Source organism: Urocampus carinirostris, chromosome 20 (assembly GCF_059441175.1).
Source record: "Urocampus carinirostris isolate Australia breed hairy pipefish chromosome 20, RoL_Ucar_1.0, whole genome shotgun sequence".
Classification (NCBI taxonomy): domain Eukaryota; kingdom Metazoa; phylum Chordata; class Actinopteri; order Syngnathiformes; family Syngnathidae; genus Urocampus; species Urocampus carinirostris.
The window spans coordinates 270,740-283,213 of NC_142368.1; the positions used below are offsets into that span (position 1 = coordinate 270,740).

Consider the following 12,474-nt stretch of genomic DNA (forward strand, 5'->3'; position numbering starts at 1 on the left):
TTCAATTCTGATACTGAAATCCTTGAAGCCCGTTTGTGTTTTTCAGTTACGCGCTGTCCCTTTAAGCCAGCAGGAAAAAACCTCTTTCGGAGGCAAGGGGTCAACGGCAACCACCCTGAAATCGGACGCTTTCTGGGGAGAACGGCCCGAACTGGCCTTTACCTTTTGTTCGGGGGTTTTGTCAACACGTTACCGTGGGAACCCTTTGGAGCAGAGAGAAAGAAGGAAGCCACTCCAGACATCCCATCGTCACATCTCTCTCTCTCTCTCTCTCTCTCTCTCTCTCTCTCTCTCTCTCTCTCTCTCTCTCTCTCTCTCTCTCTCTCTCTCTCTCTCTCTCTCTCTCTCTCTCTCTCTCTCTCTCTCTCTCTCTCTCTCTCTCTCTCTCTCTCTCTCTCTCTCTCTCTCTCTCTCTCTCTCTCTTTTCTTGTTATTTCATTTTCTAATTTGTTTGTTTCCATCACTCCTTTCATTTCTTTTCTCTGTTTTTCCTTCTCACGCTCTTTCCTTCTCTCATTTCCTCTTCTCTCTTTGTCGGTTTTTCCTTCTTTGTTTTTTTATTTCCTTCTCTCTTGCATTCTCTTTTTTATTCTCTCCTTCTTTTCTTCTGCCTTTTGATACCTTTTGTTCTTCTTCCCTCTTCTTATATATTCTTGGCCCTCTCTCTCCTTTTTTCCTTTCCTTATATTCTAGGCTCTCTCGCCCTCTCCATCTTTCTGTTCTATTTTGCACTCTACACTCGTTCTCTTTCTCTCTCTCTTTTCCTTGTATTTTCCTTTTCTCTCGGTCGGTTTTTCCTTCTTTCTTTGTTTTTTTCATTTCCTTCTCTTCCTTCTCTATCTTTCCTATTCTCTCCTTCTTTTCTTCTCCCTTTTGATACCTTTTCGTCTTTTTCTTTCTTCTCTCTTGTTTCTTCTCAATCTTGCATTCCTTATCTGTCTCTCTTTATATATTATTGCCCCTCTCTCTTCTTTCTTCCCTTTCTCATCTTCTAGGCTCTCTCTTTCTTTCTTTTACTTTCCTTGTCTTTTTACTTTCTCTCTTTTTTCCTTGTATTTTCCTTCTTTCATTCCTTCTGACTGTCCTTTTTCTTGTCTTTTTACCCTCTCTCTCTTTCCTTGTCTCTTTCTTCTCCTTTCTCTTTTGTTCTCTTTCTCCCTCATTCTTTTTCAATTGCGCCTTCCTCGTCACATTCTTATCTTTATCTCTCTTTCTTTTTACCTCTTTTCCTTGTCTCATTTTTTCTCTCTCTCTTTCTCTCCCGCCCGCTGTTCTCTTCACGCGCTCAAGGCTGGCTAGAGAAAGGGAGAAAGGGAGAGGGGGACACGGGAGGGACCGCTTGTCCCGTAATCAAGCCGCAGTGGATGCGGATCGCTAGTTTGGAGGCTGCTAAAAAAAAAAAAGGGGGGGGGGACCTTGAAAAATGGCGGGTGGGTGTCTTTTGGGGGGGGTCCACATCCGCGTTTTATGCTCCTCGTCAGTCAGCCGGGACGACCGACTTTGATTTCCATTTCTTTTTTGCGGCTCGTCCTCGGGGATGTTTGGCGGAAGGGCCAAGGACGCCGCGGCCATCCCCAAAGAAAGAAAGAGAAGAACGAGAGAAAAAGAAATCAAACAAAAAGAAAGGAAGCGCTTTCCTTTTTTGGGTTTTGAGTTTGGCCGTCGGCGGGGTTCCCGAGGCCAAATTCAAGCACCTTTTGAAGAGCCTTTTCCAATTTCTGGCTACGCTGTCTTTCGCAGAAGCCTCAAGAAATGGGTGTCCAAAAAGGGATGGCGAGGAGGACCACGGTATCCCCGTACTCCATTGGAGCCATACCGCCATTTTTGACCTTTTCATTTTCTGTCCTAAAACACAAACGACAGGGACCTCCTCATATAGGATTTGGCTCTTCAGACCAAAAAGTACAATGGGAATAATAGAAAAATACCACTAGCGTAATACTATAAGACAAAACGACGACTGAAGTAATAATACAAAAATCGAAAGGAATATACGACAAAAGTCTGGGGTGGGGAGGGGGGGCGCGCCCCACTTTGCATAAGAACGTGCAGGAAGCGTGGCCGTCCGATTCCCGTACCACAAAGGAAGTGGAGCGAGAAGGGGGGCTGCCGACACTTCCCTCATACTCGCGTCTTATCCGTTATCCCCGCAAGCGAAGGTTTGGGTTTCGCATCAAAGATGAGGTATCCGTGTTTGACTGGTTTCTTTGTCCGCTCAGGAAAAGGGGGGAGGAGTTTACGGGGGACCCTCTTTCGCAGGCAGACAGGTAGGTTACCCTCGATGTGAAAAACGATCCGAAAGACAGACTCGGCACGTGGGGTCGCGTTATCTCCCCATAAAGACCACCGACTCGCAATCTTTCGCAAACAACCGGAAAAGTCCAAACCAAAACAGACTTTTCTTTCCAGAACGACATTCCCCTCTTCCAAGTCGGAACGACAACATTGAATTTCAACTTTTTCAGGCATTCGGCTGGCGAGTGACTTCGGCAGACTTACGGCGTTCGGCTTTGCTGAGAGACTCTCGTAGGCAGAAAAACAGGAAATATCGCCACCGTTATCTACAGGCACTCGGGTAGGTTACCCCGGGTGTGAAAACTGCCCCCACCATAACAACAAAAAACCCTTCTTAGCACAGTTTTTCAGAAAGACATTCCTCACTCTCAGAACAGAACATTTAATTCTAAAAGAATGTCTTGCAGTTAGAAGCGTTGAGCAAAAAAGTGGCAAAAGTCGACTCAGCAGTTTTAGTTTTGTTGACTCTTCTTGAGAAAGACAAGCAACTCTCCCAGGGCAGCACGATATTGAATATCAACAGCAGAGAGCTTCACAAATACATGCGAGCAACACCATCTTTGACAGGCAGTCAGGTAGGTTACCCCAGAACAAAACCGCAACAACAAAAGCCGACTCGTGCGGCATTTTTGGTTTTGCCGACTCGGCAAAGAACGATCGTCATTGTATACTTGGGCGTGCCATGTGTTTGATGAGCCCCCCTTTTCACATCTAGGGTAACCTACCTGACAACACCCATTTTGGGGATGATCCGACATTCTACTTTTCTACGTTTGGAATTTTTTTGGAGCAAGGTAACGCCATCCCGACCGAGGGAGGGAAGTGGGGGCCGTACGTTGAGCAGCTGCTATGTATTTAAGGTCAGCTCGGAGGAATGCGAGCCGGGCTTTGGAAGCCTCGCAGCCTTACTCTTCCTTGAATGGAACCGACGGGCTCGGCCGCCTCCCTCCCTCCCTCTCGCTAGTCGCCGCAACAATCTCAAGATTCACGGTGTACGTATACTTACATTTAGCATGGAGCAGGAAAAAAAAATCACATCTATTCTTTATCCTCTGCATAGAAAGCATACAGAGGCAAACGGATGGATCTGTTTTTTTTTTATTTAGACATCAGGGTTTTCCACAAAACCAATGGAGCCGGCTTCGAAAACTGGCACTCGTTTCGTAGGACTAGATTTCAGTCCTTGTCGTTTCCTTTCCCATCCCCGGAGACGGAATAGTCGATATTGTATTGGTTGGCTAGTTGAGCGCAATATATTGGGCATATATAGGGAAGGGTTCCGATTAGAGTTAACCCGCACAATGTTACGCAAAGTCGAGCGTTTTAGGACGAAAAGCCGCAGAACAAACTGTCAACACCTGAAAAGGAGAGTGGAGTCATTGGAGTGGGTGAGCGAGGCTCCCCCGTGCACACGTATTGCACTCCCCTCATTCGCACTACGATGTGATGAAACGGGTTCAAATCATGATATTAAAAAAAAAAAAAAAATTCAAGGAAGTGCGGGAGGGAGACGAGTATAAGTCGTATATTTCTTGAGACGGCTTCGGCGATATTCTCATCTCATCGTGAGACACAACGGAGAGCGGCGTCTATTGAATTTGGGGTCAACATGGATATGGAGTGGCTCTTCCAGCGCTTTGGGAGAAAAACGTCACCCAAAAAAAAGCGATAACAGGTCTGCCACCTGCTTCGCATACGGCACGAGGCACGGTGAGTCGGCGCCTCACCCCGGCCCCCCGGCCGCTCCCGATGACATCAATAGAAAGGAGGTGCCTCAAGCAGGTCAACTTTGACCTTCTCTACTGCGGGCCTCCTGACCAATCCGCTCGCGACGTCTTTAAATATGGCCGCCGTGCGACAGCCGGAGTAAAATTTGGCTTTTTTTCACCATTTACTTCTTTTGATTATTCCTCTTGTATGAAGAAAGTTCACTTAAAGGGACAGTGTGTATGATAGAGCGCCTCCTCTCCTTCATTGAAATCAAAGGAATCATTCGCAAACTACATTTGAAAGGGATCCACTTGTGTTGATTTTGCGTAAGACGAAGCTGACCTAAAATGTCGGCCGTCTTGCTTCTACGGGTACCCGAAAACCTCAAAAAGGCTCCTCGTGATAAGAAATAAAACGTGCCTTTTTCTCCATAGTTTGTATTCTCCCTCTTGCTTTTTAGCAGTTGCCGTACAGCGACGTCTCGTGGTCGGAAAGGACGCACGGTCCCTTTAGGTTTGCTTTTACGGCGCGAGAAAGGTTGCTAGCTTGCGCGGCAAGCTCGCAAAAGCGCGCGCGCAGCTCACCTTTGAAACCGGTTTCGATCCAGTTTGGGTTTGGTTTCCTGTCCACATTCCAGAGTTTGGTTTTCGAGAAGCGCGCAAACAGGAATCGCATTTTCCCCCAGAAAATTCCAATGACAAGGTACCGTATTTCCCAGACTAGAGTCGCCCCTCCAAAGCCCCAAATCGACCAAAAATACAGTTAAAAACGCACAGTTACCGCGGTGATACCACGTACTACAACTGTTCTGCCTTTGAGAAACAGAGAGTGGAGTGCCCTCTTGTGGTGACAATGCTGAATTAAGACTTCATGTTATCGTGGAATGTCGACGTAATCCCTTGTTTTGGACGCAACTTTGAGTTTTGTTTTTTGTGAAATCTTCAAATACGTATAACAAAAATCATTTGGAATATTCTAGAATCTGCCCCTTCTGTAGCGTTAAACATGTCATTGGAATTTAGAATTTTTCTTTTTACCGTATTGACTTATTTTTTTCCTTTATTTTTCCAGCGCCTTCTGTTGCACTTGGTGAAACGGTTCGACCCCACAAAGCGGAATCTTTGATGCGTATTTTTGTTGGTCAAGATCACTTTTTTCTCAAATCGGTTTTGGCGCCCTCTGCCGAACCATAGTGGTACTACCAAGGGAACGGTCTGCGCGGATTTCCCGTACTTTGTGGCTCTTAACTCACTTCATTGACTCTAATGGATGTCATCGATTCGTTGTTGCAGCCCCGGTACCGCTTTCAGACGATCACGAGGTGATCCGGTGCGCTTTATAGGGAAAAGATACAGGTTTTATTTTTTTGTTGTGGCGAACGTCTCCGATTCGTCGGCGGGGCGGCGAGGGGGGCGTAGCTTGGTCCCACGCTTCATCTCTCGCCAAAAACACCGACGGCGAAAGGCGGCCGCGCCCACAACGGTGCGGCGTCCCGGATCAAAGGCTGCGAAACCCCGCCCACATCTTTTGGAAAGCGGCCAATAGGGGTGAGGCGCTTTACGCAACTGCCAGTTTCTTTTTATTTCCTGATGAGGAAAGGCATTTTTTTCCACACTCGTATAATAGAGCAAGAAAAAAAAAAAATTCAGTTATTTTTTCTCACAAAATATATTTTTTATTTTATTTCAAATGTTAGAAAAATGGAGAATTGAAGCTTTATTTCTTCTTCATTTACATTTGAAGACTTAAATTGTATGAAAAAGCGTATTTTTTTTTTAAGTCATTTTAAAAGCTGTATTTTTTAAGCTTCAAAGGCACAACGTGTACCGCCACCTAGTGGTAAAAACTTCATTTATTTATAGAAAATAAAAGGGAAAATAAGGAACAATAAAATGATACAAAAGAGAAAATGGAAAAAAAGGAAAGAATGTAAAAAGAAAAATACACGGAAAAAAAGAAAATCAGAGGGAAAAAGAAGAAATGAAAATTGAAGGGAAAAAAGAAAGAGTAAAAGGTATATGAAAAAAAAACAGGAAAAGAAGACCAACAAGAGGATAAAAAGCAAGAAAACAAAACACAAAATCAGATTGAGGAAAAAAGAAAAAAAGAGAAAGGGAAAGAAAAAGAAAGGAAACTTTAGTCGAGCTAATGTTATGTCGAATAAATCCAAACTTTTCAACCTACGACTATTCAATAAAGTTCCCATCAATCAATATCGGGTTCTTTTTTTTTTTACCACTAGAGGGCAATACATAATACACACCGTCCCTTTAAATAAAGAGCGGTGGTCAGGTCGAAACAAAAACAAAACCATTTACAGATATCAAAGAGCTTCCGTCAGTTTCACGGTCAGGGAAGCTTTTACTTTGAAAATCCCAACTATGTTGTTGAAAGGGGCTGCAGTTTCCATGGCGACGGAGCCCATCTCCACCCTGGCGGTCCCCAAAAGCTTTTGGGAGCGCGTTTGGGGTCGCCGGGACCCTTTCGGGAACCCGTCCGTTCCCAAAAAGGAAAGAGAGCGTCGGTTTCCCATTCTAAAAGACTCTGGGGTCACGGCCGTCAGGAGGGCGGGATGTTTTCCCCGGTTCTTAAAGGGCCAGGCGCCCGTCCTTTGAGAAAAACATCGCAACCGAAAGACGCTTTTCGAGTGCAATGTCCCCGTTCCAAGTGCAACACCCCGGTTGGGTGTCGTTTTTGATATTTTTCTAATTAGGAGTCTTTTCGGGGTCTCCAACAGGGTTCCCCTTGAGGAATGTTGAAATGCCCTCGGAAAAGTCACCCTACTTCCTCCTTAGCTCTCTCATTCTCTTTGTTTTTTTCTTTCATTCCTTTTCTTTTTTTTTGCTCTAACTTTCTTTAGATCTCTTTCTCTCTTCATCTCTCTCTCTCTCATTCTCCCATTTCTTTCATGCTTTTTTCCCCTCTCTTTTTTACTCTCTCATTTTTTCTCTCTTTTTTTCAATATCCCCAAATTAACCCTGAAAATAGCAGTCACACCATCGTAGGCAGTACAAGTTAGTATTCCGGAAATGCGTACAAAAGCGGGCGGCCTTTGCGCCCACGGGTAGCAAAAAGGAGATCCGGGCTTAGATATAGGATTCCGACAGAGCGAAACATCCGAGGCCACGACGATCTCTGCCGAGAGTCGCGCTGGCGTATCGAGTTCTGGAAAGCGGGCCGAGCGGACCCCGCGTAGGGCGGCGCTACCCCTGGGACGCGGGAACATCGAGAGAGTCCGACGGGCGTTTGACCCGATTCCGAATCAATAAAGGAAATCCAAAAATGAGCAAGTACCGTATTCATTTGTGTCTAGCGCGGCACTCCTCCTTTTTGAAATGGAAAATCTCTCCCCGCCGCGACCCAGGTTCGATTCCCGTCGCTCGTGATATTTTCCGACCGATCCGTCACGGCACAAACGCGGTCATCTACGGGCGTAAAACCTTGGGTCGGGGTTTAGAAGCTCGCTTTACGTCTTTACTGAGCGAGCCCCGCGCCTAATAGCTTTCGGATCGGGAATTTTTCCTTTGCCACGTCATCAAATGCGCCGATCGGAAGGGAAAAACCGATCCCGCGGCTTCCGTGAAGCGTTGCGGTCCTTTTCCTAAAACGGTCACGGCCGCTCACCGGCTTTGCGAATGGCGGCTAACGCAACTCACATGTTTGTCACCCGATAGCGTGAAAAACACAACCGGCCTTTTCTGCCGGGCTATTTTTGGCAGGGGGTCGACCGAGCCCGCCGCCGCAGCGCTCAAGAGAAATCTGCAGTTATCGTTACGTTTTGGAGGAAGATGGACCCATGCGGGGGAGGCCAGAACTGGAGGCAGGGGGGGGGGGGATATTTCCTTAAAACCAGGACCAAAGTAACAAACAAAGACGCGGGCACAAAGCAACTTAAAAGCAAAGCCGACGCATGACAAACTAGAAAGAGCAAAACCCGAAACGGAATACGCAAGGAACAAAGAAACCGGAAACAACAAACGAACCAGACACGAAGGTGTATATGAAAATGGGGACAAAAAGCAGGATGACAATGACAGAAAGACAATGACCCTAGTACGGTCTTCAAAAATGTCCCTTTTGAAGGACTTGGACTCATTGTTTCCAATCACTGCACACATGAGCCCAGTTCAAACCCCGGTCGGGGCCCTCGGCTCATAGGAGGTGTGGCAGTTTCCGACGTTTAGAAAGATTCATTTCAAACCGTGATTTTCTGTTATTTCTTAAAACAGGCCTGCACCGACACTGATGCCAATGGACACGAAAGTCACGTTAAATAGCGTTAATTGTGTAAATACCCTCAGTTCTGTAGGCGTACTTTGTGGCTAGGTTTTTGGCACCGCGGCTTCAAATACCGCGCGGCCTATCGTAAGGATCGGAGCCGATACCGAAAACAATGATCGGTACGAGACCGATAACCGATATCGATTTGCTGCGAAAGCTTCGAAAGGAGCATAAGAGTTTGGAGTCGCGCAAAAAGAAACAAAGAATACTCGGGATCAATTCAAAGAAAATTTGAACGGCTCTCGAAAACATTTACAGCAACCAAATGAGAACGTCAACACAAATCACACCGCTTATCTTTCATTTCGACCCAAAACCAACAGCGCAGGAAACAAACTCAGCGTAGCAACAAGTCCTAGAAAAGCTACATTCAAAACTCAAATAGCTCCCTGTAAATACATCAAAATGCGAGTACAACCGACAGGACTTGAATGGACTTCCCGTAAAACAAAAAGTGCATGGAAATTTCAACAGAGCCAGGGAATAGAAAAGTGTGGGTTGACTAAAACTCACGTTATGCTAACAGCTCGTCGCTCAACTTTCACTTGAGTGTGCTCTTTATGCTCTCTCTCAATCACAGACTAATGTTATGATAAGAGCTCATTTTTGATCCTCCACCTGAACAGGCTTACCTAAAACAAGTTAAGGACACATCTCTTCATCTCACGCACATGTTTTCCTGCCACGTACTTTTAAAAATCGCAACCAAATTAGCAGTCTTGCTTCACAGGCGTGATGGAAGGTCAGGAGATAGCGGAGCTGCCGCGATTTACTCTGCTTTCGTGTTATTCTTCCTGCTCTAGTGGCTCCGCCCCCGGTCACTTTGTCACAAGGCACGAAGCGGGTAGAGTTTGAGATAGATGGTAGGAGAGAGGGAGAGAAAGGCTTGGCTGTATCTGAGCCTCAATCAGCAACCCGTTGAGTAAATAAAAATGCCGATATCGGTAGATTGTTCTCTAGCGGCTCTTTTCAACCATGCGTGTGATTTATATTCAAAAGACCGCTTTGAGACATTTAGGATGCCCTTCTAGAGGAGAAAGGAGACAAATCTAGAAGGTCTTTAATTAGGCTGCGAGAAAACGGCCAAGTGCTCTCCGCGGCCTAAGAAAGGCTCTTCGGATGAACGCTTCGCTCAATTTCCGATATACGGGACAAAGACGCCGGGGGTCCGGTCCCCGGCGTCCCCCGATCGACCTCGGGGTCTCTCCTGCGTCCATTTCCATAGATTTCACAATCGCCCCGAAAGACTAGTCGTAAAGAACTCTTTCAGAAGAAAAGCAGAACCTCCGCTGGCTCGGTTCGTACGAGGCAATAGAAATCTTCCAAGCGTTTGCGTTAGCATCGCCTCAAGAACCCACAAATACGGACCTCTATTTCACAAGCAGAAAAAAAGACAGCAAGAAAATAAGAGGGGTAAGCAGAGAGACAGAAAAGAGAGACAGAAAAGCAGAATTAAAAAAAAGGGGGCGTGAAGTTGAGGGAGAAGGGGAGATAGAGAGCGAACAGGAGAATGAAAAAAAGAGAGGGAAAGAAACAAATAGAAAATTGAGAGCAAAAGAATGAAAGACAAGTATGACAATAAGAGAGACAATAAGGCAGAAATGGAGAGGAGAAAGACAGACAAAGAGAGACAGAAAGAAAACATATGAGAGAAATAGAGAAAGACAAGGCGAGAGGGAAAGGAGAAACTGACAGAGTGAAAAGAATGCAAGCAATATAGAAAAAAAATAGAAAGAATAAGAGACAGTGAGACATAAAGAGAGAAGAAAAGAGATAAAGAGGAAGAAAGAAAAAAAGGAGAGAGAAAGGGAGGGAGAGGCAATGAAAGAAAAAGAGAGACAAAGAGAAAGTCACAAAAAAATAAGGAGTTAAAGTGTAGCTTGCGTTTCTCGGATTCAATCTATTCTCGGCCCGCGTGCCTCCCCTTCGACACCCCCCGACCGTCAGGGTCGCTCACCTTGTTGGAGTAAGGCGCGCGGGCCAAGTCCACGCCGTCCCTCGCCAGCTTGTCCCGGATCAGGATCTTCAGTTTCAGTTTGGGGTAGACCTCCAGTCCTCGGTTCGGGTCCCGGCCAGGGGGGGCCAAGGGCTCCAGGGTGAAATAGAGGCCGCCGCCGCCAGCCTCTCTCGTCCGAGCCTCCTCCTTCAGGCAGCGGACCGCCCGCCGGATGGCGTCCCGGTGCCGCTGGAGCCAGACCCCGATGGCGTCCAGGTCGGCTTCCCCGATCTGCTTGCAGACCTCCAGGTCGTCGTAGCCGTTCTCCAAGAAGGACTGCGCGTAGCGGAGCAGGCGAAGACCCGATAACCACTCGCACACCATCGAGGGACCCCAACTGCTCATTTTCACAGCTTTTGGGGGCCACAGAGCCCCCCCCCCCAACCCCCAAAAGTCGCTCTCACTCGGGGAGCCGCCGCCTGCCGCGCATGGTCGAAGAAACGCTCCCCGGTGCACGTGAACGCAACACCTCCGTCCAAATCCGCACTCGGGAATCCGAGGAAAAGGAACAAAACATGAAAGGGAAGCCCAGCGATTCGCGGGCGCTTCGGCGGAGCTTCCTTCGCCTTCTCCGGCTCGGTGGCCACGCCCCCCTCCCGGAAAGAGCTCCGCGGGCGGAACTCGGCGACCTTCTCTCTTTTTCCCTTCTCCCTTTTAGGTTCTCTCTTCTCGTCTGACGTTCGCTCTCTCGCTCAATTTTCTCTTTCGCTTTCTCTCTCGCTCGCTCGATCAGTCTTTCGAACACGCGCTCGCTCCTTTTCCGCACTCGTCAGACTCGACAGCGCCCCCCGGAAGGACGCGAGGGGAACTGCACTCCACGTGGTGGCGGGGAGGGTGCGAAACGTGGGGCTCGGGGGCCGTTGGTGGCCGTCGCTGACGATTTGCAAATAACGTTAAGGAATGGAAGATGGGATTAGAAAACCATGATAGAGGGGTTTGTATTCCTCCACGAATAAAAACACGGCAGGAAGAGGTGTTCCCATGACAACCAGGCGTGTGTTTAAGATCTCAGTGTTCAATGTAGGCAAAGAAAAAAGAAACAACTTTCTTGACATTGCATGCAATGAGATCAGACACGGCACTCCTGGGGGAAAATGTCATATGGAGAAGTAAAGAGAGAGAAAACGTTTCGAGTGAAATGGCCAAAAGTAACCATTTCAACGTAGGAAATGAGCCCCGGTTTGATGAATACCGCAATGAAAACAAAGGCGCAATCACGTGGAACGGCAGAAAAACTAAATCAAAATGGATTTCTCGGGCGACAGGTTGCAACTCAAAGTGCTGGGTCAAAACTATCAAAACACAGTGACAACATCAAGTCAAGTTTATTTGTTTGATTCTTAAACACAAAGAGTATCAAAGGGCTGCACAGATCAAAGACTATTGCAAACCACAGACTATCATGACAGCATCCCCTGATCTAAAACCTCCATGAGGGCAAGGAAAAACTCAAAACCTCAGCATGAGTCAAGTCATGTTTATTCGTTTGGCCCTTAATCACAAGGAGTCTCAAAGGGCTGCACAGACCACAGACTATTATGACAGCATCCCCTGATCTAAAACATACATGAGGGCAAGGGAAAACTCCAAAACCTCAACATGAGGAAAATGAAGAAACCTTGAGAAGGGACCACACACGAGGTGCTATAAATTCTATATCATTTTATAAAAAAAATAAAAACATTTTAGCTTTTGTTTTCTTATTTATTCGTCCTTTGCTCTTATTATAAATTCAATATTATTTCATATGTTTTCATGATTATTTTTATTATTGTCAATTATTTATAGTCAATCAAATATATTATTATTCGTCGTTATTACGATGAAAAAAATGGATTATTTGAATGATTTATTATTTGTATTGTTATACATAATATATCGTTAAATATAATGTTGATAACAAATGATTCTAAATGATGGCTTGTTCTATACAAATATCAGAATTGTTATACATCAAATCCAAACGCTCGAAAGATCGTTTTCACGATGTTCAAGTCTTTCTACTTTTTGGTGCGCTTCCTTTGAAAGGAACTGACGACTTCAATACGGGACCGTCAAAGTTAGATATTATAGAAAAGCTTATCTAAAGACCGAGGTGCCGTCTGCTTATTTCTGCTCGTGAAGTTGTCTAGTGTTTTTTTTCAAAGAAATAAGAAATATGTTTTAATGAGGCATTTTGAGATCGCCATTCA

General features: G+C 46.0%; 1 protein-coding gene across 3 annotated transcripts in view; it reads right to left on the reverse strand.

Annotated features, from left to right (window-relative positions):
- sash1a (SAM and SH3 domain containing 1a) overlaps positions 1-11,085 on the reverse strand; it is a 95,237-nt gene extending 84,152 nt beyond the window's left edge. For 2 of the 3 annotated variants that reach the window (XM_088324471.1, XM_088324470.1), the window contains exon 1: positions 10,244-11,079. In XM_088324471.1, coding sequence (XP_088180597.1) covers positions 10,244-10,627 — 384 coding nt within the window. In that variant the 5' untranslated portion in view covers positions 10,628-11,079. Of the gene's footprint in view, positions 1-10,243 lie in introns of all 3 variants that reach the window. The other variant, XM_088324469.1, reaches the window with a different exon arrangement.
- Between the last annotated feature and the right edge of the window lie 1,389 nt (positions 11,086-12,474).